The sequence below is a fragment of the Glycine soja genome, chromosome 7 (assembly GCF_004193775.1).
Source record: "Glycine soja cultivar W05 chromosome 7, ASM419377v2, whole genome shotgun sequence".
NCBI classification, from domain to species: domain Eukaryota; kingdom Viridiplantae; phylum Streptophyta; class Magnoliopsida; order Fabales; family Fabaceae; genus Glycine; species Glycine soja.
Window position 1 is genome coordinate 15,831,376 of NC_041008.1, and position 26,858 is coordinate 15,858,233.

At 28.7% G+C, this 26,858-nt stretch overlaps 2 protein-coding genes across 3 annotated transcripts; both read right to left on the bottom strand.

The window, feature by feature from the left end:
• Nucleotides 1-5,001: 5,001 nt before the first annotated feature.
• On the bottom strand, nucleotides 5,002-10,720 carry LOC114419129. Of its 2 annotated transcripts, none has more exons than XM_028384740.1 (7): nucleotides 10,406-10,720; nucleotides 9,472-10,121; nucleotides 8,543-8,737; nucleotides 8,168-8,290; nucleotides 7,068-7,118; nucleotides 6,370-6,971; nucleotides 5,002-5,736 (listed from the first exon to the last, which is right to left on the bottom strand). In XM_028384740.1, exons 2-7 carry the CDS (start codon nucleotides 10,049-10,051, stop codon nucleotides 5,113-5,115), a joined length of 2,175 nt encoding a protein of 724 aa, XP_028240541.1. In that variant the 5' UTR covers nucleotides 10,052-10,121; nucleotides 10,406-10,720; the 3' UTR covers nucleotides 5,002-5,112. The 2 variants fall into 2 exon arrangements, with proteins under 2 accessions (XP_028240541.1, XP_028240540.1); XM_028384739.1 differs by lacking the exon at nucleotides 10,406-10,720 and adding an exon at nucleotides 10,246-10,395.
• Nucleotides 10,721-15,343: 4,623 nt separating this feature from the next.
• Nucleotides 15,344-18,807, bottom strand: LOC114418941. Its single transcript, XM_028384505.1, has 9 exons — nucleotides 18,672-18,807; nucleotides 17,713-17,772; nucleotides 17,539-17,604; nucleotides 17,348-17,445; nucleotides 17,198-17,235; nucleotides 17,013-17,100; nucleotides 16,466-16,804; nucleotides 16,307-16,372; nucleotides 15,344-15,714 (listed from the first exon to the last, which is right to left on the bottom strand). The coding sequence occupies exons 2-9, from the start codon at nucleotides 17,756-17,758 to the stop codon at nucleotides 15,562-15,564; spliced, it is 894 nt and encodes a 297-aa protein (XP_028240306.1). The 5' UTR covers nucleotides 17,759-17,772; nucleotides 18,672-18,807; the 3' UTR covers nucleotides 15,344-15,561.
• Between the last annotated feature and the right edge of the window lie 8,051 nt (nucleotides 18,808-26,858).

Below are 26,858 nucleotides of genomic sequence, written 5' to 3' on the forward strand. Positions count from 1 at the left end.
GTTTTTTTACATAATTTCTAGAGAGTATTCTATAAGTTTTATTGGCCTTAATGATTTTTTTTTAATTTTCAAGTAATTTCTCTTTATAAACATAAATGTTGATGCATTTTGTGTCATGGGAAGATAAAAAGTATTTCATTTAACAATTAGAAGGTTCGGTTAAGAATATTTAGACTTATTCTACTGGTTAAAAAGTATTAAACATAAAAGTTGATGCATTTTGTAAGAATTATCTATGGAGGTAATCTTGCCGCAACGTACGGTGCTTTTGATGGAATAGTAAGCACAGGAATGTAGACTTATATTTCAACATTGTATTATAAGGAAAGTTTAATGAATATTCTATATAAAAGTAAACTTGTAGATGTTAAGTTTTTACGTACGTAGCAATTACTTTTGTTGATATAAGTAAGTGAGTGAAATCAAGTTAGTAAAATCAAAGCCTCTTTCCTCTGTTAAGTGCGTGAGTATTGAAAGTAATTTTTCTCTCTTTGATTTTCGCTTTCGCTATGAAAGTGTTGTACCATTTTTGTTTTATTAGTTCACTGATAACATTTTCACCCTCATTGCGAACATATGCAATATTTTCACTCAAAGGTGTTGGATCAAGTGACCTCAGAATAATTAAGAAGGGGGGGTTGAATTAATTATTAATGTGTATTGACTAATTAAAAATTATCCTTCTTAGTATTACTAGATTCAATTAGGCTTTACTACTAAGTTATGAGAAAGTAAAAAACAAAAGCAATAACTTAGACAAAAGTAAAGCGGAAATAAAAAGTGAATAACGGAAATTAAAGAGTGCAGGGAAGAAGAAGACAAACACAAGATTTATACTGGTTTGGCAACAACCCGTGCCTACATCCAGTCCCCAAGCAACCACCGGTTCTTGAGATTTCTAATAACCTTGTACAATCCTTTACAAGCAAAGATCCACAAGAGATGTACCTTCCACTTGAACTGATCCACAAGAAATATACTCTCTCTTGTTCTCAGTATTACAATCCAAGTAGATGTACCCTCTACTTATACCACAAAGGATGTACCCTCCAATGTGTTGAGACAAAGAATTCTTAGGCGGTTAGTCCCTTGAATCTTTGTAAGGGGAAACAAAAGATATCTCAGGCGATTAGTCCTTTGAAATCTTTTGTTTAAAGGGAAATAGAAGAATCAAAAGAATTCTCAGGCGGTTAGTCCTTTGAATCTTTTGGCAAAAGGGAGAAGAGAGAATCAAAAGAATTCTCAGGCGGTTAGTCCTTTGAATCTTTTGACAAGAGGGAGAAGGGATGGAAAGATATCACACTTTTGTTTTCTGCAGAATTTCCACTTGCATAAAAAACAAAGTTTTGAAACAAAGTTTAGAAAGCTTTTTGGCAAAGAAAAAGCAATGGGCAATGGTTAGAGAAAGATTGTGAAAAAGAATTGTTTGGAAGAATATCATACATGTGTATTGAATGTGTGCCAAAGTCATGCTTTTATAGACTCTTCATGTCTGGTCAAAGAAACCATTGGAAGAGTTGTGACTTTAGAGAAAACCATGTTAAGAGTTATAACTCTTAACTTTTTCTTCAAAACTGTTCATTGGTAATCGATTACCACAAAGGTGTAATCGATTACACAATGCATTTTATGAAAAGTTGTGACTCTTCACAATTGGATTTGAATTTCAATGTTCAGAATCACTTGTAATCGATTACACAATGCATTTTATGAAAAGTTGTGACTCTTCACAATTGGATTTGAATTTCAATGTTCAGAATCACTTGTAATCGATTACTAATATAGTGTAATCGATTATACTATTTGAAAAACATTTTGGAATGTTACAAATCATTTAAAAACATTTTGAAAACCAAACTAGTCACTGATAATCGATTACTGACAACTGGTAATCGAATACTAGGAGTAATCACTCTGATAACTTAGAAAATTTGAGAAAATTCTTTTGTAAAATAAAATTGTGCTATTTGGTTTTTGAAAAATTCTTTTAATACTTATTCTATATGAAGTCTTGACTTGTTGCTTCTTGAATTCAAAATCACTGGACTTAGTGAACTCCGTTGCAAAGATCAAACATATGTCATTGATTATGCTTTTGTTCTTGATAATTAATTATTATTAATTTTAGAGATTTTTAATTATCATAGTGTGGGTGTTGTAGGTTTACATTGAAGAAAAAAAGGTGGTGACGATGTTATTGAGGAAGAAGTGTTAGTATATGATTATTTTGTTAATATCCACAAGATAGATCTTTGTTATTCTAGGGATCTCCCATGTATCAACTCAGAAGTGCTTGTTCATTTTTATCATGCATTGTCTTCTTTAACTTCATTTAAATAGACTTTGTTATCTTCATATTGATGAATATTGTGGTGGTGACTTAATTTTGTTAATATTGTGCTCATAGAGGTGTAACTTTAAATATGGCTTTGCTTAATTGTCTAAGAATAGTTGGTAATATAATCTTCATGTTCTACCATAACCAATTTTAATTGGTTTTGTATGGAAATGTTGTCAAATTATTGAGATGTAGTTTTATTTGTTGTTGATGGCATCTTATTCTTTAATTATCAATGTTGTGTTATGTAATATGGGTTTCAAAGCTGATTATTAAATTTTCATTTGTAGTTGAAATTTGTTAATGGGGAGGACTTCAGTCCTAGAAATGGGAGGTGGAACTTCAATAACAAGGTATGTCATTCTACTCTTCCATTAATTTCATAAAAAAATGATTTGAATTTTCTAATAAATGATTTTTTTCTCTCCAGAAAATTGTCAAGCCAACTAAAATAGAAAGATGAGATGCGGTTAACTTCTTTGCACGTTGTGATAATGAGGTTAATTTAATTTTGTATCAAATCATTAAATTAATCCTCCTAATATATTTATGATATCATATTGTTCTCATTTTTTTTAACATTAATTTGGAATTTGGTTCTGTGAAGTGATCAGAATTTGGTTTTTAAATTTTGTATATCAAAGCTTTTATTTATTCATTATAGTTTGTATACATGATGTCGTGTGTTACCTCTTTGCTTTAAAGTATTTCTTGCTACATAATGTTAAGTGAATGCCGGCTTAGTTGCAATTTTATAAATTATATACAGTATTTTGTGGTACCTATTTATTTTGTGGTTTGTATTTTTATGTTCTCTAGAAGTGTGTTTTCAAACACGTATTTAGTATAACTTTTCCTTTGTGGAATTTGCTTATCATTCATCGGCTTTTTAAACATGTGGCTTTATTGTTGAAAAGTAATTTTTTTAAAATGCTCAAATTAATTAATTAATTTATTTATAGTTTGAAGCATGTTCTATTTATAAATTTTAAAATTTTTATTTTTATTTACAACTGATAATTCATTGTTTTTAATTTTTGTATTTTTTTTAAATAAATACATTCTAAGATGGTTTTGTAAAAATCATCTTAAAAAATCTATTTTTTTAAGATGATTAGAATCCTTAATCTTTTAAATTTTTTATTTTTTTAAAAAATACATTCTAAGGCAATTTTAAAAATTTAAGTGAAGACGATTTTAAAAAAATATTTTTTTTTAATTTTTTTAAAAAAATGAATCCTTAGTTTTTTTTTTATTTTTGTAATTTAAAAAAAAAGACATTCTAAGAAGATTTTCTGGAAAAGTATCTTAGAAGATCTATTTTCTAAGACGATTTATGAAAACTTGTCTAAGAATCCTCCTTTTTATTTTTTTTTAAATTAATTTCTAAGACGATTCTTAACAAAATCATCATAAAATATCTCTCATAACTGTTGTGAAATGCGATTTTTTAATAGTAAGAGAACTATCATCGAAAGTGTGTTTTTTTAGTAGTGAATGTTTCTTTAAGGCTTTCCTAATATAGAATGTCCCATTTTCTACATTGAGTGGTAGAGTATATGATTTTGAATTTATGAATTCTACATTTGTTTGGAACCAATGTTGAATTTGTGAAGTCTACATCAATATGAAGTGATATTGAATATGTCTATATTTAATATCATGTTAAACAACATCAATTATGAAATCAATGTAAAGTACATTTTAGAACCAATATAAAATTATTTTGCTATAATAATAAGTCATTGATATAACTTTTATGGTAATTATTATAAAATTAATAAACTTATGATAATGTATACTTTAATAATAGTATAAAATTGTTTCAGTTACATACCATCTTTTTCCTCATAAAATAATACCATCAATAGACTCAAGATTATTTATATTTATATAAATCTTGCTTAAACTTAAAAGCCAAAGACTACAAGTAACATTTAAATATAAAAACTTGTGTGCACAAAAGCTGGGTAGCTAGGTAACTAACTAGCGAAAGCATAACTTATTTTAGACTCGGCATGACTATTGAAACAAAATAACAACTCACCAAAATCATAATTCAAAGTGTATATAATAATGACAAGAAACTAGTGAATTATAGGGAATAATGAAAGTATAGATCAAATTCATTAGGATTTGTTGGATCTTGATTTCGTCGATTTTGGGTCACACCATTTCTTCATTGCCTTCACTTGGTCTTTGACCATTTTATATAGAGGGAATTGTGTCAACCCAAATATATGCATTATTTATATATTATTTGTGAGAATCATAGGTTTTAAAATCCTGTTAATTTCCTATCATTGTTAATCTAGGGAACCCTTAAAATTTTTACAATTTAAGCATAATACTTGACTGATTGTTTATTACAATAATCTCATCTTTTATTATTTTGTGGTTTGTATTTTTATGTTCTCTAGAAGTGTGTTTCCAAACACATATTTAGTATAACTTTTCCTTTGTGGAATTTGTGTGATAGTACTTACCATTCATCGGTTTATTTAAACATGTGGCTTTATTGTTGAAAAGTAATTTTTTTAAATGCTCAAATTAATTATTTTATTTATTTTTAGTTTGAAGCATGTTCTATTTATAAATTTTAAAATTTTTATTTTTATTTACAACTGATAATTCATTATTTTTAATTCTTTTTTAAACTCGGCATGACTATTGAAACAAAATAACAACTCACCAAAATCACAATTCAAAGTGTATATAATAATGACAAGAAACTAGTGAATTATAGGGAATAATGAAAGTATAGATCAAATTCATTAGGATTTGTTGGATCTTGATTTCGTCGATTTTGGGCCACACCATTTCTTCATTGCCTTCACTTGGTCTTCGACCATTTTATATAGAGGGAATTGTGTCAACCCAAATATAGAAACAATAACAAAGGCCAAACTGTATGCTAAAGTTGTCGAGCTTTTGTTCCCCTCCATATGAATAGTGAGCAAAATGGTGGCAGCAAATGCTAGCATTGTGGTGATGAGTGAGAAAAATAGCATAGCAAAACCCCATTTTAGTTTTCGAGGCAATGCCCTATGGAATTCCCACAAGTCAAATGAAGAAGTGAGTATAGAAAGGAACATCACCACCGAACCCAATGAGGTGGCAAGAGCCACGACATCCATGATAGTGAAAATTCTGAATGCAGAAGAGGTACGTAACACGGGTCTTCCTCCTTCATTACCTCCTGGGATGGCATAAGCAGCTGCAAAAACAACACCGGCAATAAGGACTGCCACAGTGGAACATGACTGAGCTGTTTCCTTCATCCATTGCTTTGCTTCATCATGCATCTCTGCATGGTCTATGTCCAAAAGATCTCCTGCTGTTAAACCATCTTCATCAGCATGCATCAAGTATTGCTTTGGAATCTTTTCTCTAACTCGCTGCAATATTAAGAAAACATAAAATTGTAATTAACCAAAAAATAACATTATTCAAAGAATCGAAAAAAAAATTGTTGGTTAATGAAAACAAACACTATGTTGGGTGGAGTGATTAATTATTTTCATTAACCAACAATTCCAAAAGTTTAGACAGTTATTCTTTACAAGAAACAATAATTTTAATTTGTAGCCCGATAAAGTTATAAGAAGAAAAGTTAATTATTTTTCCTCCAAGGTAATTAACATTAGGACTGAAAGTCAAGGTAATTAATTAAGTTGTAACAATCCTACTGATCAACGTGTTTAATTTACTTGTTTTGCCTTATAATTAGCTTGTAGTTACCTTCTATTTTAGGAATTCATCTCTAGACACCTTAATCATATCATGATACAACTTAATTAACTACAACAATAATGTAAGTTATAGAGTGAAAAATCATGAAAAAGGAGATAAATTATTAAGTGATCTTGAAGCATCTGTTATTCATAGTCTTAATTATAATTTCTATGATACACGTGTATTTAACAATAATTCATATAAGGTAATAAAAGTTATTGGAGACCATAGAGCTAATGATAGTTTAACTAATAATACTTTCTTAATGAATAGTGTATAGAGCTCTAAACACTTACATGGTACCATTCTAGCTCACATTGCAGTTGGTATGCCACACCTGCCAATCCTTGTTCTCTGTAATACTCCATGCTTCCAGCTTGGTGCAAGATAGTACGTTTATCTTTACTTATTCTTTGTGTCAATAGCTCAAATGCTGAAGTTTTCTCTATGAACTCATAGATTTCCAACTGACGGTACTTCAGAGCCACATGCAATATGTTGAGACCATCCTCGTTAACATAAGAAATGGCTTCAGGATACTTTCCAACGATTAGATTCACCACTTCTATAATCCCTGATGCTGCAGCCATGAAAAGTGTACTTTTCCACATTATTCCGACTTTGTCATCTGAGTAGAGCTTCTTTTTACTTTTTTTATCTTCAAGTAATTTTTTTACTCTCTCCTCTTTTTCAACTCTATTTATAAGCTTCATATCCTCTTTCTTTTCTGTGACGTTACCGGGAAACTCCAATGAAAGTGCTATTGGCTCGTTAAAGGGTACCAAAGGATACTGCTTCCATGATTCCTCATCAATGTCCAATAGCAACTTAACTAGTTGCTCTGCAAACTTATGTCTCTTCTTTTGATCCCAAATTTTACCGATAAAACTGAACCGGTCTGCATATATATATGTGCATTTAAAAGGAAGGTCAAAATACCGTTTAACTTATTTTGTATATGCTAGCTATAAATTATTGACAACACATGCTATACCTTTTGCATATTTCCAGAAAGCATAGTTGATTCTTGAGAAAACTCCAACTTCTACAATCAATTCAGCTAATTAATTAGTACAGTCAAATTCTTTGATTTGATCAATTTATTCATATGATTGGTACCAAAATACCGCCTTCTAAAGGTTGCAGATGATATATATACACTCTTAATGTACTAAATATCTTATTAACACCCATCATTTCACTTTAATTTTTTATACCTATTAGTGTTTGAATGTGTTATGATTAGATGAAATAATTCAAGTAAATCTCATTACACATGCGAGCTTTTTTTTTTTTTCAGATCAGTAAAATTCACTTGAATTTTAAGATAGAATTAATAGAATGTATTGAATAGAAAGCATTAAAAAGTCATGTTTAATTATTCATTAATCCTTATAATTGCAAAAGCTTTCTCTTTTAATCTTAGTTTAAATGATTTTATTTTGATTTTTATAGTTACTTTTTTTTTAACCTTTTTGTTTCTTATTGTCGACCATGAACTTTTGAAATGAACATGATGTGGTTTATTTAATCCACGTTAAATATCAAAAGAGATATTAGACGACTTTAGACAACAAGAATAAAAAGGATAAAAAAAATTATAAGATTATGTTTAACAAGATATTTTTAATTTTTAATATTTTTATTAATTGAAAATCTCATTTGATTGTATGATAAATAAATTTTTTAGTAACTTTTGAGTAATTTGTAGTGTTTTTTAAAATATTAGCTTCTAATTTTTTATATTTCTTTCATTTTTATCCTTAATATATTTATCAAATTTTGTGTTTATCCTTTTAAATAAATCATAATTTTATTATTTTTTAATTATTTTATACTTTTTAACTACTTTAAAATCTAATTTTACAAAACACTTCTAATTTAATAAACTAATTTTTCAATCAACTAACTTCTCAACTTCTATCTAGTTTTGTCAAAAATAATCAAAAACTACTTAAAATGAAATATTTAAAAGGAACTCAACAAAAAAGTTGTTGCAAGAAAATAAAAATTAAACCAAAAGTCTATTATTAACACTCCACTATTTGCATTCATAGTCTTGGAAAACGAAAAAATAAAAAAGAAATAGGGTACTTGATTTGGTTGTCTTTTTATTTCCATCATTCGGCTGGCTGCTTTCTTCATCTCTTGCGATTTTGACTGAATTGTTTTCTGCGTCATCTTCCAATTCTGATTCATATCCATCCTCAGGAAGCACTTTTGCCAAAATTGCAGTTAATTAACGAAAGTAAGTTAGCACTATTTACTTCATTGATCTATCTGGACAAAAGAAGAAGAAAAATACTAATGGGGCATGTCCAAAACCACTTGTTAAAACATACTTATTTAATCTATTTTGTTGAATATTTTTAATTTTTTATTTCTTATTATCCACTATATAACTAATTTAATAGTAGAATAAAGCCGTGAGAAAAAGAAAAGGAAAAGTAATGATCATGAGTGTCGTACATTCATATAGGAGTCTCTTTGTGAGTCCCATTTCCAGGGTGCCTGTGCTCTCGAAAGCCAACTGCATCTTCGCTAGCAGCTTTAAACAGGTCAGTTGCAAAACTATTTTTGTATTCTCTTTCTCTTTCTTCTGAACCATAAACTTTTCTTTGGCTAAACTTTTATCCACATTTTTCAGCAACCAAATAGCAGCGCCTGCATGCATGTGATTTCAAAGGTTAGGGACGGTATGCATGCACACAAACACACTTTAATATAAGCAAATACATATAAGGAGATTTTAAGGTACGCACACACAAACACACATTCTAATTACCTTTTCTACATTTTCCCTAAAATACTCAGCCTGGCCCGGAGTACTTTCTAATTTTTTGAAGGGTGAAATCTGTTTAAGCACTTTTAATTTTAGGTTAAAATTAGTTTTATTCATTATATTTTGAAATGAAAAGTTTGTACTTCGTATTTCTGATAGTTAGTAAATTTTCTCTTTCTTTGTCAAACTTAGTATATTAGAACCAGCGACAAAATTCTTCAACTATATATATATATATATATATATAAAAATATAAGACTAAAATCTTCACTTTTAAAGTATATATATAAATATTAAGATCAACCATGAACGAACATTAAAAGACATAAAAGCACATTTTATCTGTATATATAAAATTATATATTTTAAAATTATTGAATGAGTCTCTATCCCGACCGAAGATAATATAATGTATTAAACAAATGTGTTAAGGAAAAATATATTTGTAATTAACATTCCTCTTATCATGAAAAATTAGTCACCATATATAAAATTTTATTTATCATTAGAAATCATGATCAACTAGGTAAGGGGTCGAGGGTTGAATAGTTAAGTAAAGTGTGTGAGTGTTATAAATTAGGTTTAATTCTTATAAAAAAAATGAGAAAAAAGTTACCAAAACTAAAATTGAGCACACAAGTGTGAAGAATGGGACGCTCCCTTCCGCCATATATATTGGGTTGAAAATGCTTAGAAGACTGGAGGCCTCTGGGCTGCAGCTTGCCATGCAAATACTTTATCACACTTAGCCTCCCATACCTAGCAGCCCTAAAAGCCACGGTTTCATTCTGATTATTCTTCATCTCCAGAAGCGCGTCTTTGTCGCGTTGCGATGGCATGAAACCCATGATGAGATCCACCATCTTTGGATCATCGTGGAACAACACGGCCTCGTGAAGAGGTGTGTTCTCTTCATAATTTGGCTTCCTCAAGGCTTCTAACTGCTTTGTTTTTGGTAGCATTTGGAGTAACTCTTTGAGGCATTGCTTGTTTCCTGAGCGAGCTAGCACATGAATGGCAGTGTTCTTCACCAAGTCCAAAGGCTCAAACAACAACTCCTCCTTCCTGTCATTCCTCCTGAAGATGTCCACGAAACATTCCCACTCTTTTGCTGCAGCTTCTTTTTGTGCTTTCACTATTTCATCGCTGAAAGTAATCATTTCTTTATTACTCGCTTCCATTTCCTTCTCAGACATTAATTGATTTCTCAATATGTGTCTATGTAAGTTGGAATAACGATTGGTGAACACTTCACTCTAGTTGTACCTGAAAATATCAGAGAAAAAAATATAATAAGTAATATAATATGATAGAAGATTAAAAAAAAAAGTTATACACCCACAGAAATTTTCTCTGTTCATTCAATCTGAAATCATTATAAAAGTTATACCAATAATAACGATTTCTGATTGGTTGGTCGTATAAATTTTCTTATACTAACAGTGCAGAACCATTAATAAACTCAATCGAAAGAAAGAATTAGTGCTAATGTGATGTTTAGAGTGATGAAGTGTTCATGTGCCACTATTCTATAAGTTATGCACACTCACACAAACAATGATATATGCTAATATACTGAATGAATCATGTTCAATATATAGAGACTGACTTCTAGTTGCAATATATATAATTGTTGTTGTGGGCTCAACTTGGATTGCTTGTGAGCTGATTCACTTATTGTACAATCTGAGCTGAAGTGTAGCTTTAAATTAATCTCAGAGAATTTTTCTTTGCCTAAAGTTAAAAACTTTGAGGGCTTGTGTTCGTTAAGGGACCCGGTTCTTTGCTACATCTGCAAGTAAATTGCATGAAAAGTTAACCTTTCTTTTGGACAGTTATGAAACGTTAACAGAATACACGCCATACACGACCTTTCAAATGGATTGACCCAAGAGTTTTCTATTTTTCTTTGCTGAAGAAGAAATGAAATTTGATAGTTAAAAAAATGATAAGTAAAATAAGAAAGTGCCAAAATAGTGCTGAATGAATCTGTTGCTGTGTCACGCCAGAGGCAAAGGTTAGTGACTCCACGTGGTGACACACATTCTGGGGAAGGTCGTTTCTGACTTTGCCCTTCCACATATACATAGATGCATGTTGATGCTGTGATTAAAGCAACGTTTACTCTCCCCTCCACTCCCCAGCTAGCTAGCGTATCATGGAATCTAATTTCTTCTTTAAAACCAATATGCTAACTCTGAACCACACATTGCAGCATGAATTAGTGGTCCCTTTAGTTGGCACGGATTGGTCATGGATGATGGAGTTCCTGAAGGGCATGGTAAAGCCAGTGGCTGCCACTGCAGTGGTGTGTTTGGCTGTGGCCTTGTCCTTCTACCAGAAGCAGGGGCTGGAGCTAGAGATGGTTGTTTCCATTGCGAGGGCATATGATCATAATCCTTTGGCAAAATCTGTGCCTAATGATTTTAAAAGAAAAAGTTCCTCCAACTCAGTGGTTCATCCACACTTTTTATAAATATATATATATATATATTCCTTCCTATTTTTTTATATTTAAACTTGTTAGATATCCCTAATTTTTCCTTCCTTTCATGATAATAATTACTAAATTTTATTTTTAAAATAGATTGTTCTCCTAAGATCTTAGATTTGTCTCCAACTAAAGAACATTAGAACATCTCTAATATTATTAAGTTAAGGAATCCATTTTGGACACATTATCTTTTATCCAAACAATTTAAGTATTCCCACAATGCCATAATATTATATATTTAAACAATTCATATATAGATTTATTTCAACAGTGAAAAATTTAAACAACTCGTACTTCTGTAATTTTTTTTATTGGCATTTAATTTTGTTTCAAATTAAAATAATAGTATGTTGGTTTTATTTTATAATAAAATAATTATTTTATTTGTAAGCAATTATATCCTATAAACATACGAAATTTATTAGTAAGAAACATTTTGTGCCATGTAGGCTTGCTCTAATAAGGAAAAAAATTAAGATAGTGTACCTTTGAATAAAATACCCATAAAGATACCTCCGTTAAAAATACTCTTAGAATATATATACGTACTCTTAATTTCATATGTAATTGAGAGCATTATTTACTTTAAATTGAGGCAAAGCTTATATATATATATATATATATATATATATATAATCATTGTAGATATAGTAATTAATGTAATTTTTGTCCCCTGGTTATTTGATGTTTACAAATTTTAAAAATTTAGTATGGTCTTGATTACCATATAATAATGTTTTTTTACCGTACCATATAATAATATTATTTATTAAAACATGTCATATCACATGTTACACTTTAAAATAAGAGTTTAATAACTCACTAGGATCAATCTAGTCGAGGAGGTTCCCAGTAGTAATAAATTCTATTAATTTAATCATACACTAAAATAAATAAGAGTTTAATTTTTATATGTTGTAAATAAAACTCTCAATTAACCATAAATCATCCTAAATATGATTTAATATGTAATTATTATAATACTTAATACACATAATTATAATAATTTGTTATTAGATAATAATATAAAAATACTTTACTGTTTGATGCATAAATTATTTTCTCTTTAAAAAATTACAGAGATACTTCAATGTTTATCATGTTATCAGTAGTGAAAAAATTACTTTTATAATTTTTTAAAAAATTAATATATTTTTAACATTGAAAAATATTTTGAAAAACTAAAAGAAGATAAAATATATTTATAGTGACTACTTTTTAATATATTTACTATTTACTTTTAAGAAGTAAATATGTTTTTAGAATGTTATTTCTATTTCATATATATTCTCAAAGCAATTTGTTTAATAAAGAGAGAGAGAAAAAAAGTACCTACAATAGAATATTAATGATACAATGAATGATAGAAAAAAAGAAAGAGTTGTCAAACATTATGAAAATGTGAAGCATAAACAACGTTATTCTTTATTTTTTTTGGTAGTTACAGTTTTAAGGGGATAGGATGGTGTGTCTAAGGCAGAAAAAATCTCTAAAGAGCACTTGCAAAAAAAGATGCATTTAATTACCTTACCCTAAGGATACAAATGAAAACTTAAACCTACAACTTATAATATGCAAGACATTATCTTGCTCTACTCGACAAACTCTTGGAGTTACCATCATCAATAACATTATTCTTTTGACAAAAGGTATCAATTCTTTGCAATATTCGTAAGTAAAGTGCATGAAATCGACAACTCAAGCATGGCTAATTGCTTTGATATATGAACATAGCTAGAGTTTCTTAGTGGCCCTATAATATTCTAAATATTTGCCTTTAATTAGTCTATTCTTTAAAGAACATGTTTAAAAGGGAAAAACTCTTTTGCCTTTATACATTAATTAATCAGCAAAAATTATATGCACGCGATATACGTACGCCATCGTTGCCAATTGGATAATACAAGTTTTCTACCCAACGTTGCACGTACAAATCCTTCTTTTCTTTATTTCTAAAATATAGAGAAAAATTAAATTAACAAAAAAATTGAATAAATTTTAAAATAAAACATTTAAAATTATAATGAAAAATATTTTTTTTAAAAATGATGATATAAAAATATAAATCTCAACTATCATATATAGATGTTGGCAATTGAAATTTAAAAAAACTTAGTGTCGAGGCCCAATTAGTGGAGAAAATCAGTTAGTGATAAAGCTTGAGCCGGAAGGGTGTGCGCTCGAAATTAGCAACGGAACTGGGCTTTGAGTTCTTGTTGCCAGTATAGGGAAACTATTATTAACACCACCAGAAGTGTTTTTTAAACCACCCACATGGGAGGATAACCACGTTCCTTGCCTCGTGAAGATCGAGCACCCCTGTTTCTATTTTTTGGAATTTGTGAGGGGTTTATGGGTTTGGGGGAGAGGTGTTTTGAATCTTTGTTGTTGTTGTCAATGGGTTTGGGATGTAAATGAAGCTATAAGTGACAAAATTTGGGTAATGATTATGCAAGAAGAATTAAATCATTTTGAAAGAAGAAAAAAATGGGAATTAGTATCACATAGTCAAGTCATTGAAATAAAATGATTTTTTTTAACAAAATGATGTTAATGCAGTGTTTTCAAACATATAAAAGAGTGTTAGTGTAACAAAATCAAAAGGAATAGAATTATATATAATTTGATAAAAGCTCTTGGAGTGTTACTGTAATTTGTTAAAGAAAAACTTATCTTCTCTATCAGAACTAATATGTTGGCACTTTAACTACCTAGTTAATAAACATTTTTTTATTTTATTTTAAAGTTAAGACTGGTGAGGCAGTAGTAGACAGTAGGCCATTGATTTCGTGACCTAATTATAAATAATAATGCATGATGGATTTGATTTAAGAGTATAATGTTATAAGCAACTTGCGTATGAACCATCTCTTAATTATTTGAGGTATGTTAAGCATTTAAAACACGTTAGCCTACTTAGTGATTTGTTTTATTTTAATAGCGTGTGGCAAGAATTTCCAACATGTTGACCATTTCACCGTCTTCTAATTATGATTGGTACCAATAATTGATAAAAACAACTGTGAGACAATTCATGAAATATGATTAGCTCTTAACTAATTCTTGCATTGGATCGGATCATCGGAGTGAATTTCAAAAACTTATGATGGCAAATAATTGAAAGGAGTGGAACATATTACAATTATATCAAGGGAAGTTTTTCTCAGGTTAATGCTATATGCAATTCCCATTTTCACATTCACCTTTACCTTCAATTATTTATTATATATTATATATAAATGTTAGACTTAAATAAAACTTTAATCTTTCTATTTTATCAAATCTGTAATTTTTATCTCCCTATTTCAAAATAGAGATATTTAATCCTTTTATTTTAAAAAAATTCATAATTTTGATTTAATTCTCAATTTTTTTTACTTTTATTTCTTACATTTTAATGATTTACCAAAATATTAATAAAAAAATAAAATATACAATGAATGAATCAAAATTGTAAATTTTAAAAATAGGAAACCCAAATATTTCTATTTTAAAATAGAGAGACAGAAATTGTAAATTGAATAAAATAGAATGATAAAAATTATATTTAAACCTAAATTTTATAATTAAATATTTTTTGTCTATTACTTCAGTTGATTAAATTTGAATATTACTATTAAGTTTCTTAAAGATAACTCAAACATATTTCATTGTTGGTTTCGAATTTCTGAGTAAGAAACATCCTCTTTTAATCAATAACGCAAACATATTGTTGGCTTGAATTCCATTGTTTTGAAAATATTAGTTGTTTTATATTATAATTGACTTAATTATAAAATGACAATCGAGTTTCTATTCACTTTATATATATATATATATATATATATATATATATATATATATATATATATATATATATATATATATATATATATATATATATATTTTTTTTTTTTTTTTTTTTTTTCTCTTGCGCTTTAATGCAAAGCAAATCTTCCTCAGTTGATGGAGACGACGGAAAAATATACATATATATATGAACGCTAGGCCCAAATGGAGAATTTAATATTTTATATTAATTTTTTATTATTATCTTATCAAAGCATCTACGTCAACTACACATATTATTTTATTATAATTGTAATATGATCAAAGCATCTACATCAACTACATACAATTACTACATCCCAACTCGGGAAATTCACAAAGGACTTCTCTCTTTCTCTCTCTTTTTCTTATTTTTTTTATTTTATTTTTTTGTTCATCAATGATCTAAGCAGTCACAGATGTCTCCACAGCAAGCTTGCCAGGATAAGCAACTTCTGATTTTATGTCATCTTCCCATAGTTCTGGCACTGCCTCCCTAAGGTTGTGGATGCTTTCTAATGCATAATCTGCTCCTTTAATTCTCTGAGATTTTCCAACCTAAAAGTAGTAATCAATAAATTAGAGGCTCATATAAGTTTGGCACGCAATAAGGATTGCCTTGTGGGAGCAACTATCCCCACAATTTTTTTTTTTCTTTTTATTCATAATACTACATGTGTTATGTGGATATTGTGTGTTTTACTTGAGAAGTTATTACATTCTCAAAAAGAAATGTTAACATATTCTTTAAGATACTTTTTTCAACACATTTTTTTATTACGTATCAAAATTTCTTGAGATTCACAAAAATTTGATATATCTCATTTTTTTACTAACAAATTTTTATCTTGATTTTGTAAATTTTTTTTAATAAATTTAAACTAATAATAGAGTGTGTATTAGAGAGTGTTGTTAGTACTCCTTTGATCACAATTATTTTATACATAACACATAATGAAGTGTTATTAATTTTTTCTCCCATAAATTAAAAAACTTAATTACAAATCACATAAAAATTAGCTATCTGATAATTTCTCATGGTACCCCCCATAATTATATGTGTGTGAAGTTCCACACCTTAAAATTCTTGGATTCCTCATTATTCGTTTGGCAGTGTTCCTACTACTGAACAAAACTACCAATGACTTACCAGCACAGTGTGAAGACCCACACGTTTTCCAGCTTGTGTGTTGCGGACACTATCCTCAAAGAACAACTGAAAGTGACACATATAGGAACAAACAAAAATATGAGAAAATATGAGGCAACAAAATCAATAATGTAAGTAAAATAGGATGATTTTTCTTACAGTTCTTTGTGGATTAAGGTTGGCTATCTTGAGGGCCAACTCAATGGCATTTTCTGATGGTTTGCAAATAATTGGTGTCTTTGGCAAAACTGTGTGGGGATTGGGTTGAGCAAAATGGCCAATGATGTCAAAGATTTGAAAGCTGCTAGCATCTTTTTTTGTGGTTGGATTGGTTGTGCCTGAACCCCCCACAAATTCAATGTCATCTTCATCATCAGAGACAGTGCTTTTGTGGATGGGATTAAGGGTCTCAAAGCATATGATTCCTTCAAAGCAGTCTTCTAATCCTAGCCTGCTTAGTGCCTTAACTGCATGGACTTTGTCTGAGTTTGTGAAGATCTGAAAATAAAAGACCAAAATAAGGTCTCATTAGATTTTTTTCAATTTTTCTAGGTAGTAGGATCTTGTGCAATTATATTTTTTTTATTATCGACAAATGTTAGTTTTGTTAGAAATGTCAGTTTAGAAATTCCAACTTGCAACCTCTCCCCCATCTCTTCACACTTCTCCAACCATTGTTCAATTCTATTGATTTTAAACAACTTACCAGTCTCCTATAGGGTAGGCTCAGCAAGAGGTTCCTCAGAACTGGGTCTGGTTTCAAATTCTCATAAGGTAATCTCCCATGAACAAAACTGTAATAGCCAAATTTCAAAAATCAATTTCATCACAAACACACATGAGAATAATAAATGAGGGTAAAAACAGTAAGCAAAAAAAAAAGGCATGTACCTGTGATATTCATCGTAGTCAAAGTCATATCCAATTGCCTGAATTGACAATGAAACAAAACAAGCATAAACTATCAGAGATTTCTGAATTCAACAATGAATTCCCATTTTGAGCAAAGAAATGAAAAGATAAAAAAAAATTAAATCGTACCCTTAAACCAGCCATAGTTGTTCCATAGTTCTTGTAGAGGAGGTTGGACAAGTCATCAATTTTGCTTTTCTCTATGCCAAGCTTTTCGGCCATATAGTCTAGATCAATTGTACCACTCGTGTCAGCAACACCAATAAAGAGTAAAACAATAAACACATTACCAAGAACTTTATTGGCAAAGAGACACTCACCTTTAATGTTTTGGCCACATGCTTTTGCAAGACCAGTGCTTAGTGGATACAAAGTATCATCTAAATCTGAAACACAAATATAAGAGTTAATGAGTTATAATCATTATCACACCCAAATGAAGAGGGTTCAGATTTTGCAATTAATTAATGACCATGTCTCACTGAAAGACTCACCAAAAAGAAGGCAATCATATTTTGGTCTCTGGTTCATGTACTCCATTTCAGGCAGAAAACCTTAAAAGACACAACAACAAAAGGAAGTGAGCACTATGATGCATAACCACATGAACCAATCAATATTTATATGGGAATTCATTGTGATTCTCAACCAACAAATGTCACTGGTTTTCCATTTTTTTAATTTTAAAATTTGGTCTTGTTAACTCGGATTAGCACTGAAAGAAGCTAAAGCATCATAAAGGAAGACAATCAAAGTGGTAATCAAATCCATTGGAGATAAAGCTTTGTAAAGATTCTGAGTGGACAATCCACAGCCAAGTAAATAGATTAAAAAAAATGGTTCAACAGTACCCCTTTGAGGGCACAGAATTTAATGAAACATGAGAGGGTTCAAAAGCTTCAATTATTATAATTATAAACTAAGAAAAAAAAAATGGACCCCCAAGAAAGGAGAGCAATCATGGAATGGTCTAAGCCAGAAACAAATTATTAAAATCCTTTGAACAGAGTTTATGAGACAGAAAATTCCTTTCCAAAGTGCATAAACTTTTGGAGTCACACAATCACTCATTTATCAAACTTTCTGGATTCAACGGAATATACAAGCCAAATCACAAGACTTAATAACAACGTATATTTTTTAGGCCTCGGAAAAAAAGGAAAAAAAGAAGTGGACACGTGTCTATGTATTATTATCACCAAATAAATTGGGGAGTGTTCTCGAAAACAGAGGTACGGTTTTCAGTTCCGAACATTTTTTCATTGCTTAATGAATTTTGAGAATTCAAAAGGCAAAACCTTATACATGCACTCATGGTAATAATGGGTGTTTTGTAGAATCATTAAGAAGCCATGGTTTAGAAGGATTGTGTGGGCAATGAGTGAAGAATGAAACAGAAAAGTTTAATGATCTAAAAAAATATGTATGAGAACAATTGGAGGCATTAGCTTACCAGACGCACAACAATGAATGAGTGTGGGAAGGGTATGAATTAAGAAGAATCAAAGCTTAGAGAGCAATATTGTATTGAAAGATGAAAGGAGGAGGGGGAGGAAAAAAGCTAAGGCAATGATGAGTATTTATAGATGGACAAGTGCACCATTGGCTTATATGGCTATAATATTAGATTAATTTATTATCCAACTAGAGAAAACTCAGTGAATTGCAGGTGTATTTATATATTTGAGTCAAATGTAAAAAATATAAATAAATTTTATTTTTTAATTAGATACTATATTATTTATATATTTTGTATTCCAATGTATATTTTGGTTGTATATAAAATAATATTTATTTAAATTTTTTCTTAATTTATATTTTTTAAATAAACTAAACTAGACATGTACTATTACTAATAAAAATATTTATTAATTATTTCATAGCAATTTTTTTGTTCTTTGATAATTATACTTACCCTTCCTATCGTCTCAATCAAATGTGGATACCTTCTCATGGCTGGTAAGTGTAAAGCATTTAAGTATAAGGTGACGTGTAGATAAAATTTCCTATAAATATTTGTAAGATAAGAAAATAAAATAACTAAATTTCTTTCATAAATATAAATTAATTTATGCATGTTATTTTTTTTTAAAATTAAATAAAATATTTTCTATCAAAATTAAGTGTATTAATTTTAGTTTATAAAAAAATTCAATTCATTTTTTTCTCCTATAAGTGTTCATAAATAAATTTATTAAAAAATGACCTGAATATATGAAAAATACTTTTATTTTTAACTTTCAGATATTTGATCTTTTTTCTTCTGAATTTCAAATAATTTTAATAGAGTCTGATAATTCAAGAAAGTGAAATTTTGTCAATGTCTATTTTTCTTTAAAAAAAATTAAGCTCTTGAACTTATTTTAAAATATTAAATATATAACTTATTTTGATTAAGATGGAATTCAAGGTGAAAGCAAAAGGGGGGAAAATGTGTCTTGCATTACCTTGCAATGTTGGATCACTTTTTAATATACTTTAAAATTAATTATACTCAAATATGAGAGGTCATTATATATATACACGCTGCAAAGTGGGTTATATATATCGTCAGCCTGTTTTTTTTTTCTTCTTCTTTTGTTTACTGTTACTGATGTTTTGTAAATGAGACATTTGTAACATTTGTGCTGAAAATGCCCTTTTATATGCAAAATGAGTTTTTAAAATATCATTTTCAAAAAATAATTGACTTTTGTCTTTAATTATTTCAATATAAATTCCTTTAGTATTTTGTAAATTGTTTTCTAAAAATTTAAAGCAAATAATAATACATCATACCATTTAAAGATTGACACAAAATCTTGGTACACCAAAAAGTTTTTATTGAAAATTTGACATTTTCATAATTGTGATAAAAGAATTTTAAACTTGTTAATATTTTTTTAAGAATTAATTGAATGTATAAAATTCTTAAAAACTATGTATCTATTGCTAATGAAACAAAAGGAAAAGTAGAGATTTTTTAAAAGAAATTGAAAATATCTCTTCTCAATCATTCTTCTTTTATTATTTTACTTTTCTTCTTCTACATCTAATATGTACATACGAGTGTACACACTGTTCTTCCATTATTTTACTTTCTTCTACATATAATATGTACATACCTCCATATAGCACGTGCGCGCATATAGAGAAATCAACCTCTCCTATTATTAAAGCTTTAATTTACTTTTTTTCTACAACCGTCAATCAATAAAAAAAAAAAAAAACATTAATTGGACAGTGAGTGAGATAGGTCTGTTAAATGACACCTTGAATTAACATACAAGTGCATTATAAATTTCTCTCTATATAAATCATTGTTATCCGAAACTTTTTTTAAAAATAATTTGTTGTTTAAAAATTAAGCAATATTAATTATTTTAATTTTGTAGCTATCTTTAAATACCGTTATTAAGTGAAATATATTTTACAATGAAGAAGAATAATCTATAACTATTATAAAGAGAATAATCATATTTGGTGTATCTTTGTTTTGAATTATTTTATTCTTAACTATTATAATCTACTACAACATTTTATTTTAACTTTCAAAAGGCACGAATTACCATTTTGCACTAGTTATAATAAGATTAATGCTCCTATTTAATAGTTTTTAAATATTATACCAAATCTTAATTAGCATTTATTTTTAAATAGATAAAGTATTTCAAAGTGTCAGTTGTATTTATTCTGTTTATCAAAAGCCACATAATAAGGTAAAAAAAATAGATATAAATTCCATGAGTTTTCTTAGTAAAAAATCGTTTAATTCCCATTATTTCATGTTCATTAACTTCCTATAACTGCAATAAAAAAACAAATATCATATGCATAAAACCGCTTCCTTTAAATGTTTTCACCTTTTGTTTGGCTGATATGAAGCACGTACACGCAATAAAGCATGGAAAAAGATGCTTGTTAATTATATCTTGCATCATCTCAACTTTTGTCCACAAATTTTCTTGGCTTTGGTGGTACCGCGCCATAACACATGGTCAATATCACACTCACAACACCTCTTCATTTTTTCATTATTGAGGCACTGCTCCCTCTTATGGAAGTAACTTCTCTGCCATTGGAAGCAGCCACCTATTTGACAAGGGAGAATAACAATCTTATAATTAATAATAACAATCTTAACCAAAATCATGTATCATTTGCAATCATTAATAGCAAAAATGGCATGCACCCTTTTGCGTATTGGACTCTCTTTTACCAAATTACATCTTCTAGAGCTTGAGGGTAATGAGTGCTCACAATAGGACAAATCCAAAGTTTTTTGTTGTTGTTGAAAGGACAAAGCCAAAGTTGTATACAGCTCAATTTTAAACATCAATAAAATATTAATATACCCTTATAAATTTGGGGTGGTGAATTTGAATGAACCTTGTTAAAAGATAACTATATTTCTAATTTAAATATTTTTTTTTCTTGATATAGATTCAGTACAGGGAAGATATTTTGGGGCATTTAGGTTAAAAGGGAAAGATTACTGTACAAGTTATATAAGACCATTAATCTGGATTCTTCTGGGTGCTTGATGCACGTAAGTTACTCTAAAATATTAACAAGCAGCTTACAGCTAATAGAAGCACTACTTTGATCAGTGTCCTTTTATACTAAGGACAAAAGTTACGGTTCGAGTTCTGATTAATGAAGAAGATCCTCTGTATTTTTTCTCATGCACATGATGATGTACTAGAAGGGACCGAATAATTGATCACCAGATTTGTCTATTTTTATATCCTAGACTTTGTGACCACATGTAGATATTTAAATATGTGTTTGGTCGGTAAATGTTTTAATTTGTTTAGCCCCTAAATACATAGTGATGGCCGTGATTCATGTGTCTAAATATGTTTTTTATATACTCTTTTTATCTTTCTCTGTGATTCACACCACCGCAAATAGAGACGACTTCGGTGTCTTTTTTATGACATTCACAGTTGTAATTAATAGTTTAATTTTTTAATAAAAATTACAGGTGTTAAATAATATATATTTTTTGTTATTTCACTTATTTATAGAAGTAGTTTAGTGTTATTATTTATTGTCTTTATATTTTCTCTTCGTCTCTTTTATACATATATGCATTACTTGTCTTTTTTTAATGTAGCTAAATCTTTTCATTCCCTTTTGCACTTTCTTCCTTTTCTATTTTCTCTTTACATATTTATGTTTTAACTCAAAATTATTGTCTAAACTAAAACAATTTCATGTTGATTAATCTTTACACTTGGCGGTAATTAAAAGTTTAATTTATGTAAATGAATATTACTCCTTCGAAAAGAAATTGTCTTTTTCTTTTTCTAGTTGAGGTACATTATTAGTACATAAACTCTCTCACATGATGTGCTTTAATTATGATAGTATATATTGCTCATATCATCTCATGCTTATTCATATAATAAATAATATCTTGATGATTCATTGGATATAACTCACTAACTTTGACACCTCATATCTCTTGAATTACTCCCCTACCCTGTTCCCCTTCACTTCTTGTATCACTGTCACCTAATAAGGTGAAGGATGAAGTACCTCACCTAGTAAAGGAAAATGAAAATATCCAATCTCTATGGAGGGGAAGTACAATCATATGAGAATTCAAGACATACAGCTGTTTCTCAGTTTAGCTCCTAATTTTGGATATATAAAATTCGTTTTTGCAATCAAGCGTTGGATTATTTTTAAAATAAAAACTATGCAATGTAGAAAATTTAAATATTGAGTTATAACGTTTAATATGTATAATTTTTTTTCTCAATAATAACAAAGCAAGACTCATTATTAATGCTGAATTATAGAAATCCATGAAACTGGATTACATTGATTTCTCTCTTTAGAAGATTAGAAGATCCAAATAGTCCCATTTATTTCACTTTGTTCGTTTTCATGTGGGGGCTAATGGAGTTGGAGTAGCACAAATTACGAATTATCATCTCTGTCTTATTAGTGATATATATTAAAATAATACACCAAGATCCAATGATTTTACGTAATCTAATTTGTATATAATAAAATGATTAGAATTTGAGCATCCATGATCTATGCAGCAAGCCCCACAATGCAGTGCCCAAACGTAGACACCTATACAAAAGCCATAATAATAGTAATAATAATTAAAAAAAATTGTAGTAATTATCCAATATGAACGCATTATTTAATTTTATCAATATTTCCGAATCCTTTATTGCATAATAATCCAAAAAAAATTAGTTGATGGTGGAGGGGCTAGGGAAGTACCGCTTCACGTGTAACAGATTTTTAAAGAAAATTATCAGAAATGTTCTTTGCTTATGCACTCCGAGCAATGGAACTTCAGTGGAGAAATATCAAATATAAGGAATTAAAATTTTTTATAAGCTAAAGATTTCATTAATGATAAAAAAAAAAACTTGTATTTATTACTGGATGTGCCTAATTTAAGACACCAATTCGTACAATTGATAAGCACACCAAAGAAATAGGAACGAAATCCAAAATTCCTCTGTTGATCTAGGAAGTACAAAATGAGCAATTAAATTAAAGCAAGATGATATGATTTATTTAAATAACTCCGAGATTATTTTAGTGTGATCTTCTGAGTGCAGTTGAAGTAACTCTGCATGCCTATCTTGACTCTATGCCCAGTTTCAAAGCAAAATTATATTATTTTGCTTCCGTTTCTAAAATCCATGATGCAAGAAAAGACCCCTAAATTCTTTTCCTAATCTAAGTTTGGGTGGTTGAATGCTTGGACCATTTGACAGATATGTGCATGTGTTGTTTATTGCATTTGCGTCTATGACATATATATAGAGATTATGCTATCAATAATTAAGTGAAAAAGATCGTCCTAATGCAAAACATGCCACGTTTGTTTCCCTTATTTTTTAATTCAAAAGGGAGCCAATAATTGGAACCTAAGATTACATCCTAGGGAAAACCACAACTTGATCAGTTGATGAAAAGAAAGGAAAAGAATAGAAAACAAAAATATTCAATTTCTTTTTCTTAATATGGCTTATATGTTTGTTATTTTTTAGTTGGATGAATAATTTCCATTATTTTGTCTCATTCAATCAATTTTTTTTTTCTGGTGAAATCTCATTCAATCATCACTATATATTAAATTCAATTAAATTATGTCAAAAAAAAATTTTTTTCTTGACTATACATGCAGCTGCCAGCACTGTTAAGGGGAAAAAGTGGGGGAGGAAACAGAGGTAGCCTCACTCTTGGTGATTGTTTGTGTCATTAAATACTTAAAATATACAGAAGATGGTTAATTTTTTACTAAAGAATAATTCTAAATTTTCCAATTTTATTATTATTATTATTTTACTTTTTTACATATCAAATTCTGTATGCATTTATATTTTTAAAATATTAAAAAAATTGTTTAGTATTTTATTTATAAAATAATAAAAAAATATTTATAAGAAAATATAATATCATTACTACTCTTTATCAAAATGTTGGCACTTGTGGTGGGATGTGAGTTGCACTTGGCCGTGTCTCTTTGAAAGCTTCATTTCGAATTTCGATCTTTTTTCCCCTCAATAATTCCAACCACCTGGGTTGGCTGTGATCGTGACCTTTAATTTGCTTTTATTGGTTAATAAAATTACTATTAATTAATCTAATGTATGTTAACATCGTGACTCTGAATAATAATTGTTTTTCAATTAATTCATAGCTGACTGGGTTCAATTTCTACAAAAACCATGCGACAAATCTAAAGTATATATGTCCTCAATACATTATTCGATACACTAAATATTAGATTAGTCATATTTTTTAAGTAAAAATCAATCATTAATAAAATAAATAAATAATTTACACATTAATAACTTTTTAACAGAAAAATACTATCGTTATACTTTAGATCCATATTGTATATGTTAACACTTTAAATTTTGATTGATAAAAGTTATATCAATAAAGACAACTTTAATTTACAGTATTTTCTTTATTAGTAAATATTATTTTTATATATGGTTTTTGAATTATATATTCAATATATTTTCTTAAATCCAAAGGATTAGTATAATGATGTAAGATTCAGTTATACTCATATAAAATAAAAATGATCAAGTTAATAAGAGAATTTATATTTTGATTACTGTGTAAAAAAAATTTAGAAAAGAGATAATCACACACCCATTAAGAACGGAATAAATCTCTAACACAATAAGTCAAAGGACACTCGTAGTCTATAACCTAAAAAAAAATATTTTCTTATTTCAATTAAAGTATTTTGGTAACAGAAAATTAGACTATAAGATATTTGTCACTGATATAACTATTCCTTGCTTATGGTTGGATATTTTTTCGCCTGCAAATTCCAAAATGGGACTTGACTTACCTAGGTGAAGTTAATTAGTTGACTTGGAAAACTACAACAAACAAGACTATAAACTAAAGTGTGATGTGGAAATACATTAAATATAGTCACAGAAAATGTCATGACAGAACAATATTTTACTTTACTTTGACTTTGAGGATGTGCATGTTCTTAGATTTCAAACTTTACACACTATACGATGGAATTTTATTTTTAAATGTAAAAATTAAAACAAAATACGTTCAACATAATTAAAATAGAATTAAATTAGCTTTTAATTTAATTTTGACTTTCAACTCAAGTTTGAAAATAAAAAGGCTATTACTACTTCATTCTCATTTGTTTAGATATGTTAGTCCTTTTTTATCTTAAAAACAATTAATATTGTTGGAAATAATTCAACTTCCACATCGGTTAAAAGTAATTTCACATTAGAATATATAAATGAGGGAAAACTCTCACTCCTTAAACTAATTTTTGAGGTTGAATTAGACTTTCAGGATCAAGATATTTAATAAGTATTTTAGTTTAAATATAATAGTAAATTTTATTTAATAATTTTAATCTATATGCATTAATTTTAAACATCTAAGAGCACCTACAAGACATGTAATTGCTTATATATTACGAGTTGTTTAAAAATAAGACTGTTGATTAATAAAAATTATCATTAGAACATTTAATGTGTCATTTCCTATACAAGCACAATTACTTATATAAGTAATTTTTTTAAGGAAATGTAAGTAATGTTATGCTTATTTTTAGGTTAAATAAATTTTTAATTCCCGTCAAATTTCAATTTCCTCTAAATTTTTTTTGTCTATTTTTAATCTATCATTTGTTTTTATTGTTAATAATTAGTCCTTGGGAGGGAGAAAAAATGGACAGTTAAAAAGAAAATTTTTAACTCCACAAGTACTAATTATAAGCAATAAAAATAAATAAAATATTTAAAATAAACAAAAAAATAAATAAATTAAATCTCAAAATATAAAGTTCAATAGGGAGTGAAAAAGAAACTTTTAAAATCAAGCATTAGAAAAATAAACACGAGAAATTAAGTTAGACCCTCCCTTTAGTACACTGTCTTCCCCATCCTCGATGGCAAGAATTGGGAAAGATGGTGCATCCAGATGAAGGTGATCCTCGGCTATCAAGATGTCATGGGCATCGTGGAAGATGGCTACCCAAGCCTTCCTGAAGGGGCCACAGAGGCGCGGAAAGCTATCCACAAGGAGAACAAGAAGAGAGACTGCAAGACAATGTGTCTTCTTCACCAGTGTGTGGATATTCCCGATTTTGAGAAGATTGTAGGAGCTGCAACTTCCA

What these genes read in the sequence shown, in the direction of transcription:
- LOC114418941 (XM_028384505.1), bottom strand. Translation starts at nt 17,758, where the DNA reads ATGGAGTACATGAACCAGAGACCAAAATATGATTGCCTTCTTTTTG. An exon ending in GCCTACCCTATAGGAGACTG is followed by an intron (nt 16,805 to 17,012) that starts GTAAGTTGTTTA and finishes TTTTATTTTCAG; the next exon opens with ATCTTCACAAACTCAGACAA. An exon ending in ACCTTAATCCACAAAGAACT is followed by an intron (nt 16,373 to 16,465) that starts GTAAGAAAAATC and finishes TGTCACTTTCAG; the next exon opens with TTGTTCTTTGAGGATAGTGT.
- LOC114419129 (XM_028384740.1), bottom strand. Translation starts at nt 10,051, where the DNA reads ATGTCTGAGAAGGAAATGGAAGCGAGTAATAAAGAAATGATTACTTTC. An exon ending in AAAGAGACTCCTATATGAAT is followed by an intron (nt 8,291 to 8,542) that starts GTACGACACTCA and finishes TTTTGGCAAAAG; the next exon opens with TGCTTCCTGAGGATGGATAT. An exon ending in TTTCTGGAAATATGCAAAAG is followed by an intron (nt 6,972 to 7,067) that starts GTATAGCATGTG and finishes ATATATATGCAG; the next exon opens with ACCGGTTCAGTTTTATCGGT.